Source organism: Heterodontus francisci, chromosome 34, assembly GCF_036365525.1.
Source record: "Heterodontus francisci isolate sHetFra1 chromosome 34, sHetFra1.hap1, whole genome shotgun sequence".
Lineage (NCBI taxonomy): Eukaryota > Metazoa > Chordata > Chondrichthyes > Heterodontiformes > Heterodontidae > Heterodontus > Heterodontus francisci.
The window spans coordinates 19,296,748-19,317,813 of NC_090404.1; the positions used below are offsets into that span (position 1 = coordinate 19,296,748).

Genomic DNA, 21,066 nt, shown 5'->3' on the forward strand with positions numbered 1-21,066 from the left:
AGTGTTTAGCATCACCTGGCTGGAGCTCAGAAAGGACAATCTGGGGGGAGGATCGTACGGCAGGAACAGAACTTCAGCCTGAACACAGTCCTTCAGGATCACACTGAGAGGGACAAACAGCACTTTGGTCTTTCTCGTCTCTCTTCACTGACAGCAAAGTCCCCGTGTGGGTTAATCCTGAGGCCTGTAAGAAATGTGTCCCAGCCGCTCTCTTCCATGGTTCGGAGCTCCTGGGCACGGAACAGAAGGCTCCTTTACAACTGTGTTTAGAGTCAGGAAGAACAATGATGAATGCTGGAAACGTGCTGTCAAATCAGAGATTGGTGTAAAACTGTGATCTGTTCCTGACTGAAAGTGAAACGGCAGGTTTAAGTTTCCAGTCTGAAAATGACTGTGCTAATTATTCTATAAAACTTTAGTGTGTTTGTGTGACAGTTCTGAGTCTGCCATTTTAAGGCAGGTGTTAACTCATTTCAAATAAACCTGTTTAAAATAAATTGTTTAAAGTCTGCATTAAAATAGCAGATGGAGGAGTTCACAGGAGCCTGTTAACTGCTGGTACAATTATACAACATATGTTTGATCTCCAGATAAAGAAGGACCTGCAGTGTGTTTCCAGGAATTCCCTGTTTTATTGCTGTGTGAGTGTTGGACACCAGGATTACTAAAAATACACAACCCAAAATATCCAGGGGGATGCGATCCTGACAGTTACTCTGGGATCACTCCCGCTGTGGAACTCCACTACTGACCCTGCTGAAGATTGTAGTCTCAGGGAGTGGGGCCTCCAGGAGTGGACGGTAAGAAAGCTGGGTTTCCGCATCCTGACAGATACATGGTGAGGAACCAGAGGAATCCTTACTAAGGAATCATCTGGGGTTTTACCTGTCAGTGTAGGTCTAGGGGCGATTGATGCCTGACTCCCCGACCTGTCTTACATTGAACCCAGTTTGGAACAAGATGGATTCAGTTTCTGGGAGAACAGGGACAAATATCACCCACAATTGAGGGAGACAAAAGCAGCCATTAGAGAAGCTGAGAGATCTTTGGAAAAGAAGATGGTGCACCATTGTATTGATAATAGTGAAAGCTTTTCCAGCTACGTCAGGAGTCAGAGACATAGTAACACAGAGTTACATCGAATTACAGTGAGTGCATAGAGTCACATTGAATTGACAGCAGTGGTTGTCAAAGGTTTTTGGTTGATCCCATTTTCAAATGGATTAGTAATCACAGACCCCTCCCCACCCCCACCTAAATTATACTATAAACTCCTTGTACATTTACATTTCTGAATATAAAATTCATCGGTGTCCTGTTAAAGGGACTTGCAGGAAAGTTTACCAGGGCTGTTCGATATGGTGAACATTGATGTGATACGTGATTTGAAAATTTTTATCCTCCCTTCAGCTGAAAGGTAACCCGACAGGAAATATCCACTGAGTCTCATTGTAAAATTAATTAAATAATGAAAATGATACATTTGAGTTTAATTCAGCTTTCTCTCACCTCCCAGTGGGTCTGTCCTGTCCTGTCACTGCTGGGTCAGGTCCTGTCCAGTTCCACCAGCCCCGATAACATGGGCCATCTCGACATCCATGTGTGAGAAAGACAATCCTAGATCTGATTTGCTCCAAATTAAATTTCATGTTTAATTGAAGAGCCTCATTTCACTCCTGGGAGTGGTTTATTTTTTGAGGTTAAAATTATCATTATAATGACAACACACACTGTGTCCACCCATCATTCTCCCAGATGCACCATCATCTCATATTCGTGATCATGTGTCTATGAAGGGGAGGTTGTTGTCCTGTCTAGACAATCCTGAATACCCTTGCTCCATAACTGTCAGGAATAGAAGGTCCTGGGATTGAGAGGTGAATCAGGGTATCAGTCTCAGTGATCCTGTAAAATAGAGGAGTACATGAGTGGGAGGAGGCCATTCAGCCCCTTCAGTCTGTGTCTTTCTGTTACATCATGACTGACCTGTATCTCAGCTACATTTGCCGAGTTTGGTTTCACATCCCTGAATAACCTCACCCAATAAAAATAAATTAATCTCAAGCTTTAACATTCACTCTATCTATCTGTCTGTCACAGTTAGTCACTCACTCTGTATCTGTATCTATCGCTCACCCTCTTTCTGTCTATCTGTGTCTATCACTCACACACTCTAACTCTCACTTTGTCAGTCTCTGTTTTTCACTCTCTCTATCTCTCACCCTCTTTCTGTCCCTCTGTCTATCTTGCTCAGTCTCATTTTCTATTCCACTGACATTGATTCTCCACCTCAGACACAGAGTAGCTCCCACTCCAAGGTCAACACAACACCCAAGATGAACCCAGGACTGTGACCTCATACAGAACACAATTGGACCAATGTTCCCAGTCATTTCCAGTCAGGGTCCGTGAAGCTGACAGTGGATAAGAACAACATTAACCAGAGTGGAAGGAAATCGGACTCATCCTGGTGTGAGTCAGCTGCTGACTTAAAGCCCCACTGATCTTCCATTTGTCTGATATCACCGTCTGCTTACTGTATTAGGAAAAGGCTGACCTGAGTGCAGCAGAAATGCTGATTTATCGAGAAATGTACAAAATTGCCACAATATAAATCCTAATTTAATTTTAAACAATGATTTGAGCTAATTGCCTACAGGTTTAGCTGTGTGTTCATAATGTTGGCACCTCCAGAGAGTCTCATCAACCCAAAGGCTCTTCTTTAATATATTTCCTGAGTGGATTAACATTTAAAACTAGGTTTGCAATCAAAGGTGAGAGAGACGCTGTGGGAAACACACTAAGTCCAGTAGCTGAAAGTGATGAACAGACTGGGTTTTGCATTTAGTGATCCTAAGCTTGTTATTGATAACTTCCCTGGATACCAAGGCTAGGAGAGGCACTCTGGAAGGGATGGGGAGCTGGGACTTGTCCATGAAAGTAACTGAAGGTATAAGAACTGAAATAATCTGGAGTTAGAAAGGAGAAAATGCACAAACATGGAACAATTGGACATAAATCAGTCTCCTATGGGAATAGGTGCTCACCAGGCAGAGTAGAAGAACGAGGTAGTGCAGGAGTCCCCTGGGTCCATCTCCCTATCTAACAGATTTTCCACTTTGGATACTGTTGGGAGAGATAGCTTCTCAGGGGAATGCAGCAAGAGCCAAGTCTGTGGCACCATGGGTGGCTCAGCTGCACATGAGGGGAGGAAAAGGAGTGGGAGAGCTATAGTGACAGGGGATTCTACTGTAAGGGGTACATATAGGCGTTTCTGTGGCCGCAAATGTGACTCCAGGATGGTATGTTACCTCCCTGGTGCTAGGGCCAAGGATGTCATGGAGCAGCTGCAGGACATTCTGAAGGGGGAGGGTGAACAGTCAGATGTCGTGGTACACATTGGTACCAATGACCTAGGGAGAAAGAGGGATGAGGTCCTGCAACAAGAATTTAGGGAGCTAGGTAGCAGATTAAAAAGCAGGCCCTCAAAGGTTGTAATCTCTGGACTACTCCCGGTGCCACGCGCTGGTGAATATAGGAATAGGACGATAGAGCAGATGAATGTGTGGCTGAGGAAATGGTGCAGGAGGGAGGGCTTTAGTTTCCTGGATCACTGGGTCTGCTCCTGGCAAAGGTGGGACCTGTACAAGTTGGACGGGTTGTACCTGAACCGGAATGGGTCCAACATCCTTGCTGGGAGGTTTGCTAGTGCTGTTGGGGGGGCGGGGGTGGTTAAACTCATTTGGCTGGGGGTGGGATACAGAGTGGAGGCACAATAGGGTGATGCACAGTCAAATATAGAAGAGAAACTGAGTCAGTCTGGAAGGCAGAGCAAATATAGGTCTGTTAAGGCACAAGCGGGCAGTGCAGTGGCACAGTGATTACTACTGCAGCCTCACAGCTCCAGTGACCTGAGTTCAGTTCTGGGTACTGCCTGTGTGGAGTTTGCAAGTTCTCCCTGTGACTGCGTGGGTTTCTGCCAGATGCTCCGGTTTCCTCCCACAGCCAAAGACTTGCAGGTTGATAGGTAAATTGGCCATTATAAATTGCCCCTAGTGTAGGTAGGGGACATGGGATTAATGTAGGATTAGTATAAAATGGGTGGTTGATGGTCAGCACAGACTTGGTGGACCAAAGGGCCTGTTTCAGTGCTGTATCTCTCCATGACTCTATAAGTGTAAATGCAAGGCTGGATTGTATCAATTTTAATGCAAGGAATCTTACGAGTAAGACAGATGAATTGAGGCCGTTGATTAGCACATAGAAATATATTATTGCTATCACAGAGACATGGTTGAGGGAGGGGCAGGACTGGCAGCTCAATATTCCAGGGGATAGAATCTTCAGACATGACAGGGGAGGGGATAAGAGAGGAGGTGGAATTGCACTGTTGATCAAGGAGTCAATTACTGCAGTAAGGAGGGATGATATTTTAGAAGGTTCCTCGAATGAGGCCATATGGGTAGAACTTAAAAACAAAAAAGGGGGCAATCACTTGTACTACAGGTCGCCAAACAGTCAGGGAGAAATAGCGGAGCAGATAGGTAGGAAACTCTCAGAGAGGTGCAAAAATAACAGTGTAATAATAGTAGGAGATTTCAACTTCCCCAATATCAACTGGGATAGTCTTAATGCAAAAGGCTTAAAGGTGGCGGAATTCTTAAAACGCATACAGGAGAGCTTTTTGAGCCAGTATGTAGAAAGTCCTACAAGAGAATGGGCAGTACTGGACCTAATCCTAGGGAATAAAGCCAGACAAGTGGTAGAAGTGTCAGTGGGGGTGCATTTTGGGGATAGTGACCATAACTCTAAAATTTAAGGTAGTTATGGAAAAGGGCAAAGACGGTCCGGAAATAAAGGTACTGAATTAGGGGAAGGCCGATTTCAATCTGATAAAATAGGATCTGGCCAAAGTGGACTGGGAGCAGCTACTTGTAGGAAAGTCTACATCGGACCAGTGGGAGTCATTCAAAGAGGAAATAGTGAGAGTTCAGAGCCAACATGTACCCGTTAAGGTGAAGGGAACAGTCCAGGGAACCCCGGATGTCAAGGGATATAGAGGATTGGATCAGGGAAAAAAAAGGAGGCTTATGGCCGATTCAGAGCGCTGGAAACAGCAGAGGCACTAGAGAAGTATAGAAAGTGTAGGGGGTACTTAAAAAAGTAATTAGGAGAGCGAAGGGGGACATGAAAAAACATTGGCGGGCAAGATAAAGGAAAATCCTAATGTGTTTTATAAGTATACTAAGGGCAAGAGGATAAGCAGGGAAAGAGTAGGGCCCATTAGGGACCAAAGTGGCAATGTGTGCGTGGAGCCGGAGGACATAGGTGAGGTTTTAAATGATTACTTTTCATCTGTGTTCACTATGGAGAAGGATAATGTAGGTGTAGCGATCAGGGAGGGGGATTGTGATATACTTGAACATATTAGTATTGAAAGGGAGGAAGTACTAGCTGCTTTAGCAGGCTTAAAAGTGGATAAACCCCCAGGCCCAGATGAAATGTATCCCAGGCTGTTATGTGAGGCAAGGGAGGAGATTGCAGGGCCTCTGACACAAATTTTCAAATCCTCTCTGGCCACAGGAGAGGTACCAGAGGACTGGAGGACAGCGAATGTGGTACCATTATTCAAGAAGGGTAGTAGGGCCGGTGAGTCTAACATCAGTGGTTGGGAAAATATTGGAAAAAATTCTGAGGGACAGGATTAATCAGGGATAGTCAGCATGGCATGACAGGGGGAGATCGTGTCTAACTAACTTGATTGAATTTTTCGAGGACGTGACTAGATGTGTAGATGAGGGTAAAGCAGTTGATGTAGTCTACATGGACTTCAGTAAGGTTTTTGATAAGGTCCCACATGGGAGATTGGCCAAGAACATAAGAACCCATGGGATCCAGGGCAATTTGGCAAATTGGATCCAAAATTGTTTAGTGGCAGGAGGCAGAAAGTGATGGTCGAGGGATCTTTCTGAGAGTGGAAGCCTGTGACCAGTGGTGTACCACAGGCATCGATGCTGGGACCCTTGCTATTTGTAGTGTACATTAATGATTTAGATGTGAAGATAGGAGGTATGATCAGTAAGTTCACGGATGACACAAAAATTGGTGGTGTCGTAAATAGTGAGGAGGAAAGCCTTAGATTGCAGGACGATATAGATGGGCTGGTAAGATGGGCAGAGCAGTGGCAAATGGAATTTAATCCTGAGAAGTGTGAGGTGATACATTTTGGGAGGACTAATAAGGCAAGGGAATATACAATGGTTGGTAGGATCCGAGGAAGTACAGAGGGAGCGTGGTGTACTTGTCCATGGATCACTGAAGGCAGCAGCATGGGTAGATAAGGTGGTTAGGAAGGCATATGGGATACTTGCCTTTATTAGCCGAGGCATAGAATATAAGAGCAGGGAGGTTATGATGAAGCTATATAAAATGCTAGTTAGGCCACAGCTGGAGTACTGTGTACAGTTCTGGGTACCACACTATGTGATTACACTGGAGAGGGTGCAGAGGAGATTCACCAGGATGTTGCCTGGGTTGGAGCGTTTCAGCTACGAGGAGAGACTGAAAAGGCTAGGGTTGTTTTCCTTGGAGCAGAGAAGGCTGAGGGGGGACATGATTGAGGTATACAACATTCTGAGGGACATTGATAGATTGTATAGGAAGAAACATTTTCCCTTAGCTGAGGGGTCAATAACCAGGGGGCACAGATTTAAGGTAAGGGGCAAGGGGATTTGCGGAAAATTTTTTTCACCCAGAGGGTGGTTGGAATCTGGAACACACTGCCTGAAGTGGTGGTAGAGGCAAGAACCCTCACAACATTTAAGAAGTATTTAGATCAGCACTTGAAATGCTATAGCATACAAGGCTACGGGCCAAGTGCTGGGAAATGGGATTAGAATAGGTAGGTGCTTGATGGCCGGCACAGACATGATGGGCTGAAGGGCCTGTTTCTGTGCTGTATTACTGTTATTGAAGAGAAATCAAGGATTGGAACACTGTGTTTGATGCAAATTTGATTTATTTGAAATATATCCAGAATATTAAACTCCAGCCCAGATTCAGGGATTAACAACATCAACTGAAATAAACCCCAACTGTCAAAATGAACATGGTTCAGTCCTGGATGTGATTAACAGCAGCAATAACAGCAGAATCCAACCCCTGTAGTCACTTGTGAAATCGCTGGCGTCTCAGCAGGTTGTATAACTGAGCAAATCCCTTCCCACACACGAAGCAGCTGAACTGCCTCTACCCAGTGTGAATGTGCTGGTGTTTCAGCAGATTATTTCTGCTTTTAAAGCTCTTCTCACAGTCAGAACATTTAAAAGGTCTCCTATCAGAGTGAACAAGTTGGTGTTCAGCGAGGATGGATAACCGAGTGAATCCCTTCCCACACATGGAGCAGGTGAACGGCCTCTCGCCACTGTGAACTCGCTGGTGTGGCAGCAGGTCGGATGACTGAGTGAATCCCTTCCCACACTCGGAGCAGGTGAACGGCCTCTCGCCACTGTGAACTCGCTGGTGTGGCAGCAGGGCGGATGAGTGAGTGAATCCCTTCCTGCACATGGAGCAGGTGAACGGCCTCTCGCCACTGTGAACTCGCTGGTGTGGCAGCAGGGCGGATGAGTGAGTGAATCCCTTCCCACACATGGAGCAGGTGAATAGCCTCTCGCCACTGTGAACACGCTGGTGTCGCAGCAGGGCGGATGACTGAGTGAATCCCTTCCCACACTCGGAGCAGCTGAACGGCCTCTCCTCTGTGACTGCGTCGATGGATTTCCAGCTGGGATGGGCGATTGAATCCCTTCCCATAGTCCCCATATTTCCATGGTTTCTCCGTGGTGCGGGTGTCTTCGTGTCTCTCCAGTTTGGATGATCAGTTGAAACCTCGTCCACAAACAGAACACACGTACGGTTACACCCGGCTGTGAATGGTGTGATGTTTATTTCAGGCTGTGTAACTGGTTAGAGCTCTTTCCACAGTCAGAGCACTGGAACACTCTCACTCGGGTGTGTGTGTGTCTTGGTGCTTTTCCAGTTACACTAATGTTTGAAAGCTTTTCCCACAGACAGAACAGACAAACCTTCCATATTCAAAAGTTGATGAATCTAGTGACTGTCAAACCTTGATGCGATGTTTGGTTGGAGCTTCCCACCTGCAAAAGGAATTTACAAAATTCATCACAGTCAGTCCAGGCCAGAAATTCAGAACAGACAATTCTAGTTTCTATGGAACATTCTTTCCTCTCTTGTTCCCCCAACCATGTGATCCACTCTAACTAACAGAGTCTAAAATAAGCAACAAAGTCACAACAAAAGCAAAGAGAACCTTTACAACTAAACCAGAATGTTGTTACCAGTGTCTATGAGACACTCTGTACCCTGAGGTGCCCACTGGTTGCAGAAGATATCAACTGTGCTCCCTCTCCAGGGACACCCGGGCACGGACAAGATCACAGAAGAGATGCTGGCATCCAGAGTGACCCCCCCCCCCCCCCCCAAAACATGGTCCCCGCACATCCTGGACCTACACATTACTGTGTTAACCAGGCCCAAGAGAAGATCCTCTGACTTAGCCACACCACACTCACCCACTCTCCACACTGAGCGACCAAAGATTTGGAGATTGAGACTAAAGTGTAACCAAGGCTATTGATTAGGTCCCACATGGCAGACTGGTCACAAAAGTAAAAGTCCATGGGATCCAAGGAAAAGTGGCAAGTTAGGAAGCGAAGGGTAATGGTTGATGGGTGTTTGTGTGACTGGAGACCGTTTTCAGTGGGTTTCTGCAGGGATCAGTACCTTGCTCCTTGTGGTATACATCAACAATTTGGCTTTGAATTTAGGGGGTTTGATTAAGAACTTTGCCGACGATACAAAAATTGACTGTATGGTTAATAATGAGGAAGAAAGCTGTAGACTACAGGAAGATATCAGTGAACTAGTCATTGGGCAGAACACTGGCAAAGGAATTCAATCCAGAGAAGTGTGAGGTAATGCATTTGGGGAGAGCTAACAAGGCAAGGGAATATACAATAAGTGGTAGGATACGGAGAAATATAGAGGAACAGAGGGACCTTGGTGTGCATGTCCAGATCCCTGAAGGTGGCTGGCAGGTTGATAAGATGGTCAAGGAGGTATATGGGATAATTACCTTTATTAGCCTAGGCACAGAATACAAGAGCAGGGGAGGTTATGCTGAAATGGTATAAAATACTAGTTCAGTCACAGCTGGAGTACTGCGTGCAGTTCTGGTCACCACACTATAGGAATGATGTGATTTCACTGGAGAGGGTACAAAGGGATTTACGAGCATGTTCAGATCACAGAATTGTTACAGAGGGAGGCCGTTCAGCCCATCATTTCCAGCCCAGCTCTCCAAATAAGAAATTCACCTCATGCCATCCCTCCCCCTTCTCCCGCTAACCTTGCACATTCTTCCTTTTCGGAGAACAGTCTAATTCCCTTTTGAATGCTTCAATTGAACTTGCTTCTGCCACACTCTCAGGCAGTGCATTCCAGACCTTAACCACTCGCAGTGTGAAAAAGTTCTTCCTCCTGGCACTTTTTCTTCTTTTGCCCATCATTTTAATTCTGTGACCTCTCGTTCTTGATCCTTTAGCGAGCGGAAACAATTTTTCCTCATCAACTCTGTCCAGTTTTGTGTGCATCCACATATTTTGAAATTGTGCCCTGCACGCCCAGGTCTAGGTCATTCATATTTATCAAGAAAAGCAGGGGTCTTAATACTGACTCCTGGGGAACACAACTATGTATCTTCCTCCAGTCCAAGAAAACAACTGTACAGAATTACTGTCACTCAGCCAATTTCATTTCCATGTTGCTACTGTCCCTTTTATTCCATGAGCTATAACTTTGCTCACAAGTCTGTTATGCGGCACTGTATCAAACGCCTTTTGAAAGTCCATGTACAACACACTGTTACCACCAGGTGAGGAAGGGGGTCTCAGGCTCCCCTTTCGCCCCCTTCTCCAGTGTCACTGCAACAGGGTTTATCTTTTTAACCCAGTGATTTAACTTCCCACCTCAGTGAGCACTTACTCCTGCTCCTCTAATACATAACTGCAAATGAACCAATCAGACAGGTTTTCTTGAGTTTAAACAAGAAAGATGCAAGTTTATTAACCTGAATACTAAAACCAATTAAAATTTACTAAAATACGCTCAGCATCTACGCCCCATATTCATAGAAAAGCCACACACACACACAAATAGATTACAGAGGGATAAACAGAGTTGGGAGGTTGAAGTAAAGTCCGTAAGACATGGAATTTAAATACTGAGTCTCAGTGTCTTTAGTTGAAATTATACTCGAGAGAGAGAGCGAGTGAGTGAGAGGGAGGTGCTGTTCTCTTGCTGGGTCTCAGTTACTGTCTATCTGCTGAATCACCATTCACAAATCTCCAGAGTGGTCCAAGTGGTCATGTGATGTGATCACCTCTGTGTTTGAAACAGAAGCTTCTGGAAAGGTCTTTGAAATTCAAGGCTCTCCTCAAGCTGTTGAAACATATCTGGTAGGGGGGGCAGGAGAGGGGAAGGGTTGGCTCTTTCAAAGTCAATGGGTGTCGATGGCTTTTGATGACCCCCATTGATGAGGTTCTCCCAGATAAGTGAATCAGAGAGCATCCCACTGTTCTGGCTAGGCTGGGTTATCACCTCTGTCTCCTCTGCGGAAATTGTGCGTGGCCAACTTAGCTGCTCGCTTTTCTGTTTTTTTTTAAAATTACTTGCAACAGTCTCAGTAAAAAGTCTCAGGCAAAGTTCCTCACAATGTAATTAATATTTCCATTTGGTACGTGGGGTTTTCGTCACAGCATCAACAGCATTGCCCTCATCAACAGTCTCGGTTACCTCTTCAGAAAACCCCAGTTAAACATAATTTCCATTTAATGAATCTGTGCTGGCTTTCCTTAATTAACTCACATTTGTCCATGTGACTATTAATTTGGTCCCGAATTATTTTTAACAGAAGTTTCCCCACCACCGAAGTTAAACTGACTGGCCTGTCGTTGCAGGCCTCACCTTTACAACCTTTTTTGAACAAGGGTTTGCAATTCTCCAGTCCTCTGGCACCATCCCCGAATCTAAGGAAGACTGAAAAATTACAGCAGTGCCTCTGAAATTTCCACTCTCACTTCCCTCAGGATCCTTGGATGCATCTTATCCAGCCCTGGTGCTTTATCAACCTAGCTTACCCAGCTCAATAAACTCCTTCTGCAGAACCACATCCCTCTTCCTACCTACATCATTGGTACCAATGTGGACCAGGACGACTGGCTGTTAACCCTCCCCAGTATCAGGGTGCTCTGCAGCCACACAGTGATATCCTTGACCCTGGCACCAGGGAGGCAACACAGCTTCCTGGATTCATGTCTGCTGTCACAGAAACGCCCATCTGTTCCCCTGACTATCGAATCTCTTATCACTATCACTCTTCCAGGATTCCTTGTGCCCCCACTGTTGCCTGGACTGGAGAATTTTAGTTATGAGGAAAGATTGGGTAGGTGAGGGGTGCTTTCTTTGGAACAGAGGATGCTGAGGAGCAACCTAATTGAAGTGTAAACAATTATGAGGGTTCGAGATAGATGGATAGGAAGGACCCATTTCCCTTAATTGAAAGGTCTATAATCAGGGAGCATAGATTTCAGTAAGAGGTATAAACCTCAAAAAGATTTGTGGGGAAATGTTTTCATTCAGAGGGTGGTGGGGATCTGGAAGTCTCTGCCTCGAAGGGTGGTAGAGACAGAAACCCTCATAACACTGAAAAAGTACTTGAATATGCAATTGAAGTGCCCTAAACTACAATGCTACGGACCAAGAGCTGGAAAGTGGGATTAGGTTGGATTAGATTTATTGGCCAGAATAGACACGAAGGGCTGAATGGCCTCCTTCTGTGCTGTAAATTCCCATGATTCTAAATTGAGGAGCAAATCCTTTCAGCTAACTATACAGGGGCTGTAACCTCTCACACTGAATATATAATGGCCCATGGACTGCTCTAGACTGCTCGATGCAGCCTGTGAGTGGGTGAAGCTGCTTCAAACCCTGTTGTCCTGGATGCTTCATCTCCCGGGCACCAGGACCTGGATGGGAAGAGACCTGAAGCCCCGCCCACTCTCTGTGCCCTCAATAAGACAGTCACGCATGCGCCCTGAGCCCATCCTGCCCAAGGTGGCAGGTAGCAACCCCACCCCCCTGGGCCTGACACCATGGGGCCTGTGGCCTCTTATTTGGGGCCTTAGGCCGACCCCAGGTGTTTGTGAGACTTCCCAGCCCAGCCACGGCTCCAATTCCTCCCCTGCGCCCACAATCTCCTCCCGCCTCCCGAGCTGCCTGTTCTGGCTCAGTACATCTCCACCACCCGCACTGCACATGCTCAGAGCACAGTCCAATCCCACGCCGGTGCACTGGGTTCCTGCAGTCATTGAGAGGGGACATTCGAACCAATGGAGAGTCCTGGGTAATTAACCTGCCATTGAAAGCTCCAATTGTTGAATGAATGATCATTTTCGTGTCATCCTATCAAGATTGGGGCCGGAGAGACAATGAACAAAATTATTAAATAAGTTATCGAGAAACCCAAGTGCCCGGGCCATCAACTATGGTGTGAAGTACAAAGGAAGTTCTGTTGTTTACCCACATTTGGACTCCGGAATTAGAGGAACATTTTCACAATTTGCAGATGACAGTAAATTGGGTGGTAGAACTAATAAAGTGGAGACTGCACTGAAATCCAGGAAGATATAAACAGACTGGCAGACTGGACAGATAAATGGGAAATGAAATTCAACACAGTGAAATGTGAGCTGGTTCATTTTGGGAGGAGGAATAAGGAGGCCAGTTATTGGTTAGAATGTAAGAAATTAAATGGAGCAGAGGAGCAAAGAGATCTGGGAACAGAGTCACATAAATCACTAAAAGGAGCAACACAAGTCGATAAGAGAGCAAAGAAAGAGCTGATGTTCTTTTCTAGAGGAATACAATGTAACAGCAGGGAGGGAATGTTAAATTTATAGAGAACCTCACTTAGAAGGACTGTGAGCAGTTCTGGTCTCCAGATTAAAAAAGGATATTGAAGCACTGAAGAAAGTGCAGAATAGATTTACAAAGATGTCACCAGAGAGGATGCTACAATCCAGCAAGATTGAGCAGGCTGGGGCTCCTTTCTCTGGAAAAGAGAAGACTAGGAGGAGATCTGATAGAGGTCTTTAAAATTATCAGTGAGTCAGAACAAGGGGGCAGCAATATAAGACAGACATTAACAGGTCAAATAGAGAACTTAGGAGGAATTTCTCTACTCAGAGAGTGGTGAGAATGTGGAACTCGCTGCAATGTGGAGTGGTTGAAGCAGATAGCAATGATGTGTTTAAGGAGAGGCTCAATATATTTATGAGGGCGAAGTGAATAGAAGGATGTAGGAGCAGGGCGAGATGAGGGAATTCGAGAGGGAGGAGGCTCATGTGGATTATAAACACCAGCACAGACTAGTGGAGCCAAAAGGCCTGTTTCTGGGCTGTGATTCTGTATCTACAGCAGGGGTGGATTAATGTTTAAGCCCAGAGGCGGTTTAATGCTCAGGTTTACAAGGCCCAGGAGTGGATTAATGCTCGGGTTCACAAGGCCCAGGGGTGGATTAATGCTCGGGTTCACAAGGCCCAGGAGTGGATTAATGCTCGGGTTCACAAGGCCCAGGAGTGGATTAATGCTCGGGGATACAGGGCCCAGGGGTGGATTAATGCTCGGGTTTACATGGCCCAGGGGTAGATTAATGCTCGGGTTTACAGGGCCCAGGGTGGATTAATGCTCAGGTTTACAGGGCCCAGGGGTAGATTAATGCTCGGGGATACAGGGCCCAGGGATGGACTAATGCTCGGGTTTACAGGGCCCGGGGTGGATTAATGCTCGGGTTTACAGGGCCCGGGGTGGATTAATGCTCGGGTTTACAGGGCCCAGGGGTGGATTAATGCTCGGGTTTACAGGGCCCAGGGTGGATTAATGCTCAGGTTTACAGGGCCCATGGGTGGATTAATGCTCGGGTTTACAGGGCCCAGGTGTGGATTAATGCTCGGGTTTACAGGGCCCAGGGGTGGATTAATGCTCAGGTTTACAGGGCCCAGGGGTGGATTAATGCTCGGGTTTACAGGGCCCAGGGGTGGATTAATGCTCAGGTTTATAGGGCCCAGGGGTGGATTAATGCTCAGGTTTACAGGGCCCAGGGTGGATTAATGCTTGGGTTTACAGGGCCCAGGGGTGGATTAATGCTCAGGTTTACAAGGCCTAGGAGTGGACTAATGCTCGGGTTTACAGGACCCAGGGGCTGACTAATGCTGGGGCTTACAGGGCCCAGGAGTGGATTAATGCTGTAGGAGGGCACAGAGTGTGAAGAAGGGAGTTTGGTAAGTGTGGGAGTTCTGTAAGCTAGGGAGTTCGGTAAGGAGGGGAACTGTAAATTGAGAGAGAAAATAAATTTGTCTGCACTGAGAGCTACTTTGAGTGCAGAGAGTGTAAAGTGGGGGTAGGTGCATGAGGGAATTCAGTGAGGGAGGGGCTCCTTTCTTTCTTTTTCTACGTTTTCAGCCTCAAGTAGCTGCCCCTCTCTTCGGTACAGGGAAAGAAGCTGATTGGTGAGTAACTGATGAGTCATTCTACTCCTAATTGTAATAAATAGTTTTTAAAGTTACAGTATGGCAGCTCAGCCAAGTGGAATGTTCGTCCTGGGGTATTTGGGAATTCATGGACACACCACGTATCCAAGAGGAACACATCTGCAGAAGCCTGAGCCCTGGGTTTCGGACCTCGAGCGGCAGCTGGAGTCGCTGTTGTGCGTCCGTGAGGCTTAGGACTACGTGGACAGTACGTTTAGGGAGGTGGTCACACTGCAGGCTAGGAGCATGCAGGCAGAGAGGGGAATGGGTGACCGCCAGGCGGTCTAGGAGAACCAGGCAGATAGTGCAGAAGTCCCGAGTCTATTTTGCTTGCTAATCGGTTTTCCACGTTGGATACTGGTGAGGGTGATGGTTCCTCAAGGGAGTGCAGCCGGAGAAAAGTCCGTGGCGCCACTGATGGCTCAGCTGCACAGGAGGGGAGGAAGAAGAGTGGAAGAACAACAGTGATAGGGGATTCTTTAGTTAGGGGATCAGACAGGCATTTCTGCGACAGTAAACGTGACCCCAGGATGGTGTGTTGCCTCGCTGGTGCCAGGGTCAAGGATGTCACTGAGCAGCTGCAGGACATCCTTTTGGGGGAGGGTGAACAGCCAGACGTCGTTATCCACATTGTACCAATGACATCGGTAGGAAGAGGGATGAGGTCCTGAAAGCAGATTTTAGGGAGTTAGGAAGGAAATTAAATAGCAGGACCTCAAGAGCAGTTACCTCAGGATTACTCCCAGTGCCACACTCTAGCGAGCATAGGAACAGGTCGCTGAGTCAAAATCCTGGAACCCCCTTCCTAACAGCACTGTGAGTGTACTTACCCAACATGGACTGCAGCGGTTCAAGAAGGCAGCTCACCACCATCTTCTCAAGGGCAATTATGGACGGGCAATAAATGCTGGTCTAGCCAGCGACGCCCACATCCCATGAACAAATTTTAAAAACTAGGAGGATAATTCGAGGCATTGGGACCGGTTCTGAGGCAGGTGCGACCTATACAAGATGAACATGCTACACCTTAATAGGACCGGAACTAACATCCTCGCAGGGACATTTGCTAGTGCTGTTGGGGAGGGTCTAAACTAGCTTGTCAGGGGGATGGGAACCTGTGGGGTAGCTCAAATTGGAAGGAAGTACAGCTGGTCACAGGAGGTAGAAAAATAGCAAGCGACATTAGAAGGCAGGCGAAACAAAGGCGTGCATCAGCTTGGTTTAGAATGCAGAATAATGTCAAGAATACATGCACGCAGCATTCGCAACAAGGTAGATGATTTAACGGCGCAAATAGAGGTAAATGGGTATGATGTAATTGCCATTGCGGAAACGTGGCTACAAGGTGACCAAGACTGGGAACTGAATATTCAAGCATATTCAACATTTAGGAAAGACAGGCAAAAAGGAAAAGGAGGTGGTGTTGCACCGATAATGAGGGACAGGATCAATACATTAGTAAGGGAAGATCTCAGATCGGAAGAACAAAATGTGGAATCTGTTTGGGTGGAGCTAAGGAACAGCAAGGGGCAGCGAACATTGGTGGGAGTTGTTTATAGACCACTGAACAGTAGTGGTAGTATGGGGCATGGTATTAATCAGATTAGAGAAGCATGTAGCATGGGTAATACAGTAATTACAGGTGACTTCAATCTGCACATAGACTGGGTAAACCTAAAGAGCACTAATGCTATGGAGGACGAGTTTCTGGAGTGTGTTAGGGATGGTTTTCTAGAGCAGTATGTTGAGGAACTGACTAGAGAATAGGCTATTTTAGATCTAGTATTATGTAATGAGGAAGGGCTAATTAATAACCTTGTTGTAAAAGAACCTTTAGGGATGAGTGACCATAATATGATAGAATTTTACATTATGTTTGAAAGTGAGGTAGTTCAATTTGAACAAAGGAAATTGGCTGAGGTGGATTGGGAAAATACATTAAAAGGTATGACAGTACATAGGCAATGGATAGTCTTTAAAGAATTATTACATAGTTTACAGCAACTTTAGACCGGTTTTAGAATACAGTAAAGGAGGACCAAGAAACTGATAAAGGGAGAATAGAATATGAATGTAAACTAGCAAACATAAAAATGGACTGTAAAAGCTTCTACAGGTACGTAAAAAGGAAACATTTGGCTAAGGCAAATATGGGTCCATTACAGGCAGAGTCAGGAGAATTTAAAATTGGGAATAGAGAAATGGCAGAGAAGCTAAATGAATACTTTGTGGCTGTCTTCACTGAGGAAGATACAAGAAATCTCCCAGAATTAGAGATCCAAGCGGCTAGGGACAATGATGAATTGAAGGAAATTAGTATTAGTAAGAAGATTGTATTGGAGAAATTAAAGGGGCTGAAGGTTGATAAGTCCCCAGGACCTGATATTCTACATCCCGGTGTGTTGAAAAAGGTAGCTATGGAGATAGTGGGTGCTTTGATCATCTTCTAAAATTTCATAGTTCTGCAACGGTTCCTTCAGATTGGAAGGTTGCAAATGTCACCCCACTATTTAAAAAGGGAGAGAGAAAACAGGGAATTAAAGATCGGTTAGCCTTACATCAGTAGTAGAGAAAACGTTAGAACGTATTCTAAAGGATGTGATAAATGGACACTTGGGTAATAATGATCTGATTGGGCATAGTCAACATGGATTTATGAATGGGAAATCATGTTTGACGACCCTGTTTTTTGAGGATGTTACTAACAGAATTGAGAAAGGGGAGTCGGTGGACGTGGTATACTTGGATTTTCAGAAGGCTTTTGATAAAGTCTCCCACAGGAGGTTGGTTCGCAAAATTAAAGCATGTGGGATAGGAGGTAATATACTGGCATGGATTAAGGATTGATTAACAGGCAGAAAACAGAGTAGGAATAAATGGGTCATTCTTGCCTTGGCAGGCTATGGCTAGTGAGGTACCACAGGGATCAGTGCTTGGGCCCCAGCTGTTCTTATCAATGATTTGGATGTGGAGACCAAATGTAATATTTCCAAGTTTGCAGTTGACACAAAACTATGTGGTAATATGTGTTGTGAGGAAGAAGTAAAGGGGCTTCAAGGTGATTTGGGCAGAATTAATGAGTGGGCATGAACGCGGCAGATGGAATATAATGTGGAAAAATGTGAGGTTATCCACTTTGGTAGGAGGAACAGATGTGCAGAGTATTTCAGGTTTTAGGCAAGAGATACAGGAGGGTGTGAGGAAGAACGTTTTTACACAGTGAGTAGTAATAACAAAGAACAGTACAGCACAGGAACAGGCCATTCGGCCCTCCAAGCCCGCGCCGGTAATGACCTGGAACTCACTGCCAACAAGGGTTGTGGAAGAGGAGACGATCAATAATTTTTAAAAGGAAATTGGACAGGCACTTGAGAGAAATAAACCTATGGAGCTACAGGCGTAGAGCAGGGGAATGGTGCTGTATTGCTGTAGCGAGCTGGCATGGACTCAATGGGCCGAATGGCCACTTTCTATGCCACAATGAGTCTGACTCATTTGTGTAATTTCCCCTTGTTATTTAACCCTCGGAATGCAGGTATCATCCAGGTAATACTGCAAAGCACTCCAAGGCCAATATATCCCTTCCTCAGGTGTGGTGCCCAGAACTGAACATACTGCTCCAGGTGTGGTCTAACCAGGGCTCTATGTATCTCAGTGCTTTTCCAGTCACACTGATACCTGAAATCTTTTCCCACAGATAGAACAGACAAACCTTTTTCCTTCCATGTTCAAAGGCTGATGACATTCAGGTTCTGATGAGTAACTCTGTCAGATCTTGATGTGATGCTTGGCTTGAACTTGCTGTTTGAAAATCCTCCCCTTGTAATACTCTGTAAAAGGAGTTTACAAAAATGATCTGTCAGTCAGGATAGAAATTCAGAACAGACAAACATTTTCCTTGGTTTGAGTTTCCCCCTCTGTAAATCCTCTCCTTCTAAGCCCCTGGAAAATGAGTTTACAAAAGCCATCACTGCGAGTCCAGGATAGAAATTCACAACATTCTCTTCTCCTGCTTCCTGGCCCAGGACGGCAGTGCACACACCCTGCTACTCATGGCACGTAGAAAGATTGAGGTAAGACGAGGAACCTCCTCGTGGGACTGCTCCTGGGCCTGGCCAAAGTGGTCAACAGGTCTAGACAGCAGGCAGTTGAGGAAGTCGTCCAGCCAGACTGTCTGCGGCAACGTCTGCAGCCGGGTGCTCCTGGAGAGGAAGCAGTCAGTGTCCACCTGACGCCTTCATCGACCAGTGGGCACCAGAGGAACTGGAGTATCTCATCACCACAAAAAATGTCATTTTAATTCAATATAGCTGAGTCACCTTCATAGTTTTTGTTGCCGCAAATCACTGATGCCCCTCTCTTTAAATTACAGATGCAACAAAAAAGACCTACACAGGTCGGTGACCAACGTCCACATCAACATCCACCCCGATATAAACTAGCTCAGTCTGTCTGTGTTTCTACTCAGTTCTGTGAGCAACACCAGTAATAAAACAAAAGCAAAATACTGTGGATGCTGGAAATCTGAAATAAAAGGAGAAAATGCAGGAAATACTCAGGTCAGGCAGCATCTGTCAACAGAGTTGATTTTTCAGGCGCATTGAGCCACCGGAGCCTGCAGCCTACAACTCTGAGTGGGAGGAGGAGGAAGAATGAGGAGAAGCAACATAGTCTAACACTCACAGCAACCTCCAATCCACCGACATTACCGAGATAGGGAGACAGAGTTTTGAAACACTCAGCAACACGACTCCTGTAAAACATCCCAGGAGGAAAAGGGGGAGCAGTGTGTGTACCTGCCCTGATATCCCCCTCCCCAGGCCTGTCAGTCAAACCCCCCACTCCTCCCAGTCCACAGCTCAGCCTATCAGCTTGCAGCTTCCTGCACCTTGAGCCAGCCCTGCCCAGGTGTGGCCCAGTCCAAGGGGAGTCTTTGTGGAACCAGGGAGTGGGGGAGGGGGGACCTCCTGCCCTGTGCTGTGTCCCAAATGGTTCCTCCCTCCCCTCCCCCAGGCCCCTTTATAACTGAGCTCAGTTTCCTTTAAAGTTTTCTCCTTTGATGTTACACTTTATTAATCTTTAATTCCTCCAAAAGAGCTGGAAATCTGGCGGCCGTTAACCCCGGGCCTGTCACCGGGAGAAGCCCCGCAGCTGCCGCCCCGCTCGGTGCAAACGCGGGACCAGGAGCTCCTCAGTGGGAGCGTTGAGGCCTACACCGGGTGTTTCTGAAGCTTCCCGGCTCCACCACTCCCTTCGCCAAGCCGCCGCTTAACTCACTGGCGTCTCTCCACCGCCATCACTTGCTCCAAACACTGTGCCGCAATACGCCTGCGCACTCATGACCTCTGACCCGACAGCTCAGTCCGGATGATTGACGGCAGCTCAGGAACAATAGGAGGACGGGGGTGACCCCGCCCCCTTGGGCGCAAACTCCGCCCTTCACCGGTTCCGACTCGTTGGAGGATCCACTGCCCGAACGGTCCTCCAGTCCCGCCCCCACTCTTCCTATTGGCCTGCCGTTGATGTCAATCAGCCCGGCGGGCGGAGTGAGGTGAGCATGCGCGGCCAGCTGTGAATTGTTACAGTGCAGAGGGAGGCCATTTGGCCCGTCGTGTCTGCACCGACTCTCTGAAAGAGAAATTCACTCAGTTCCCTGCCCTCGCCTTCTCCCCATAACCCGGCACATTCTTCCTTTTCATATAACAATCTAATTCCCTTTTGAATGCTTCAATTGAACCTGCCTCCACCGCACTCTCAGTGTGGAAGAAAATAATAATCATGGGAAAATAAGTAAAAGAATTATGCTTGCTAAGTAGGAATGAAATAGTTAAAAGTAAATGCTGATGATGTGGATTCATGTAGACTAGCTGACGCCTGTGATTCCCGTAATTATCAGGACATTTGTTCCTTTGTGGTATAATCAGGTAACACTTTGTGATTTGGAACAATGGGCTCTTTTGAAACAATACTACCCATCTCTGTCAGATTAATGATAAGGAATGTAAGAGTCAAGGACAGTTGATGGGGTCTGGGATGACTAATGTCAAGGAATGTGAACTGATAGCGCAAAGTCGTTTACTTTGGTGTATAAATGTAAGCACTCTTCACTGTTCGGGAGAGTGCTGCTTACAGTGCGGACTGTACGGGCTCTCCGTGATATCATGTCAATAAAATCCTAGCCGCGAATCTCGAAGTCTCCGTTTGAGTTATTAAAATATCTTCGACACTCAGGCAGCACATTCCAGACCTTAACCACAAGCTGCATGACAAAAGTTTTTCCCCATGTCACTTTTGCTCCCCTGTACCCACAATCTCTTCCCGCCTCCCGAGCCACCTGCTCATCTCAGTCTGTCTCCACCACCCGCACTGCACATGCTCAGAGCAGAGTCTGATCCAATGC

General features: G+C 46.4%; 2 protein-coding genes across 3 annotated transcripts in view; one reads left to right on the forward strand and one right to left on the reverse strand.

Annotated features, from left to right (window-relative positions):
• Positions 1 to 21,066, forward strand: part of LOC137348694 (zinc finger protein 271-like) — a 57,284-nt gene that overhangs the window by 2,984 nt on the left and 33,234 nt on the right. Inside the window, exons 3-7 of the mRNA XM_068013952.1 lie at positions 950 to 1,148; positions 1,411 to 1,417; positions 8,847 to 8,988; positions 14,705 to 14,850; positions 19,762 to 19,885. Coding sequence (XP_067870053.1) covers positions 950 to 1,148; positions 1,411 to 1,417; positions 8,847 to 8,988; positions 14,705 to 14,850; positions 19,762 to 19,885 — 618 coding nt within the window. The remainder of the gene's footprint in view (positions 1 to 949; positions 1,149 to 1,410; positions 1,418 to 8,846; positions 8,989 to 14,704; positions 14,851 to 19,761; positions 19,886 to 21,066) is intronic.
• LOC137349159 (zinc finger protein 623-like) lies at positions 7,001 to 20,029 on the reverse strand. 2 transcript variants are annotated; one of them, XM_068014578.1, is made up of 3 exons: positions 19,944 to 20,029; positions 18,379 to 18,496; positions 7,001 to 8,156 (listed from the first exon to the last, which is right to left on the reverse strand). In XM_068014578.1, exon 3 carries the CDS (start codon positions 7,819 to 7,821, stop codon positions 7,249 to 7,251), a length of 573 nt encoding a protein of 190 aa, XP_067870679.1. In that variant the 5' UTR covers positions 7,822 to 8,156; positions 18,379 to 18,496; positions 19,944 to 20,029; the 3' UTR covers positions 7,001 to 7,248. The 2 variants fall into 2 exon arrangements, with proteins under 2 accessions (XP_067870679.1, XP_067870680.1); XM_068014579.1 differs by lacking the exon at positions 19,944 to 20,029 and adding an exon at positions 19,350 to 19,495.

Bases quoted from the DNA above. Each gene is read 5' to 3' on its own strand.
- LOC137349159 (XM_068014578.1), bottom strand. From the start codon at position 7,821: ATGGGGACTATGGGAAGGGATTCAATCGCCCATCCCAGCTGGAAATCC.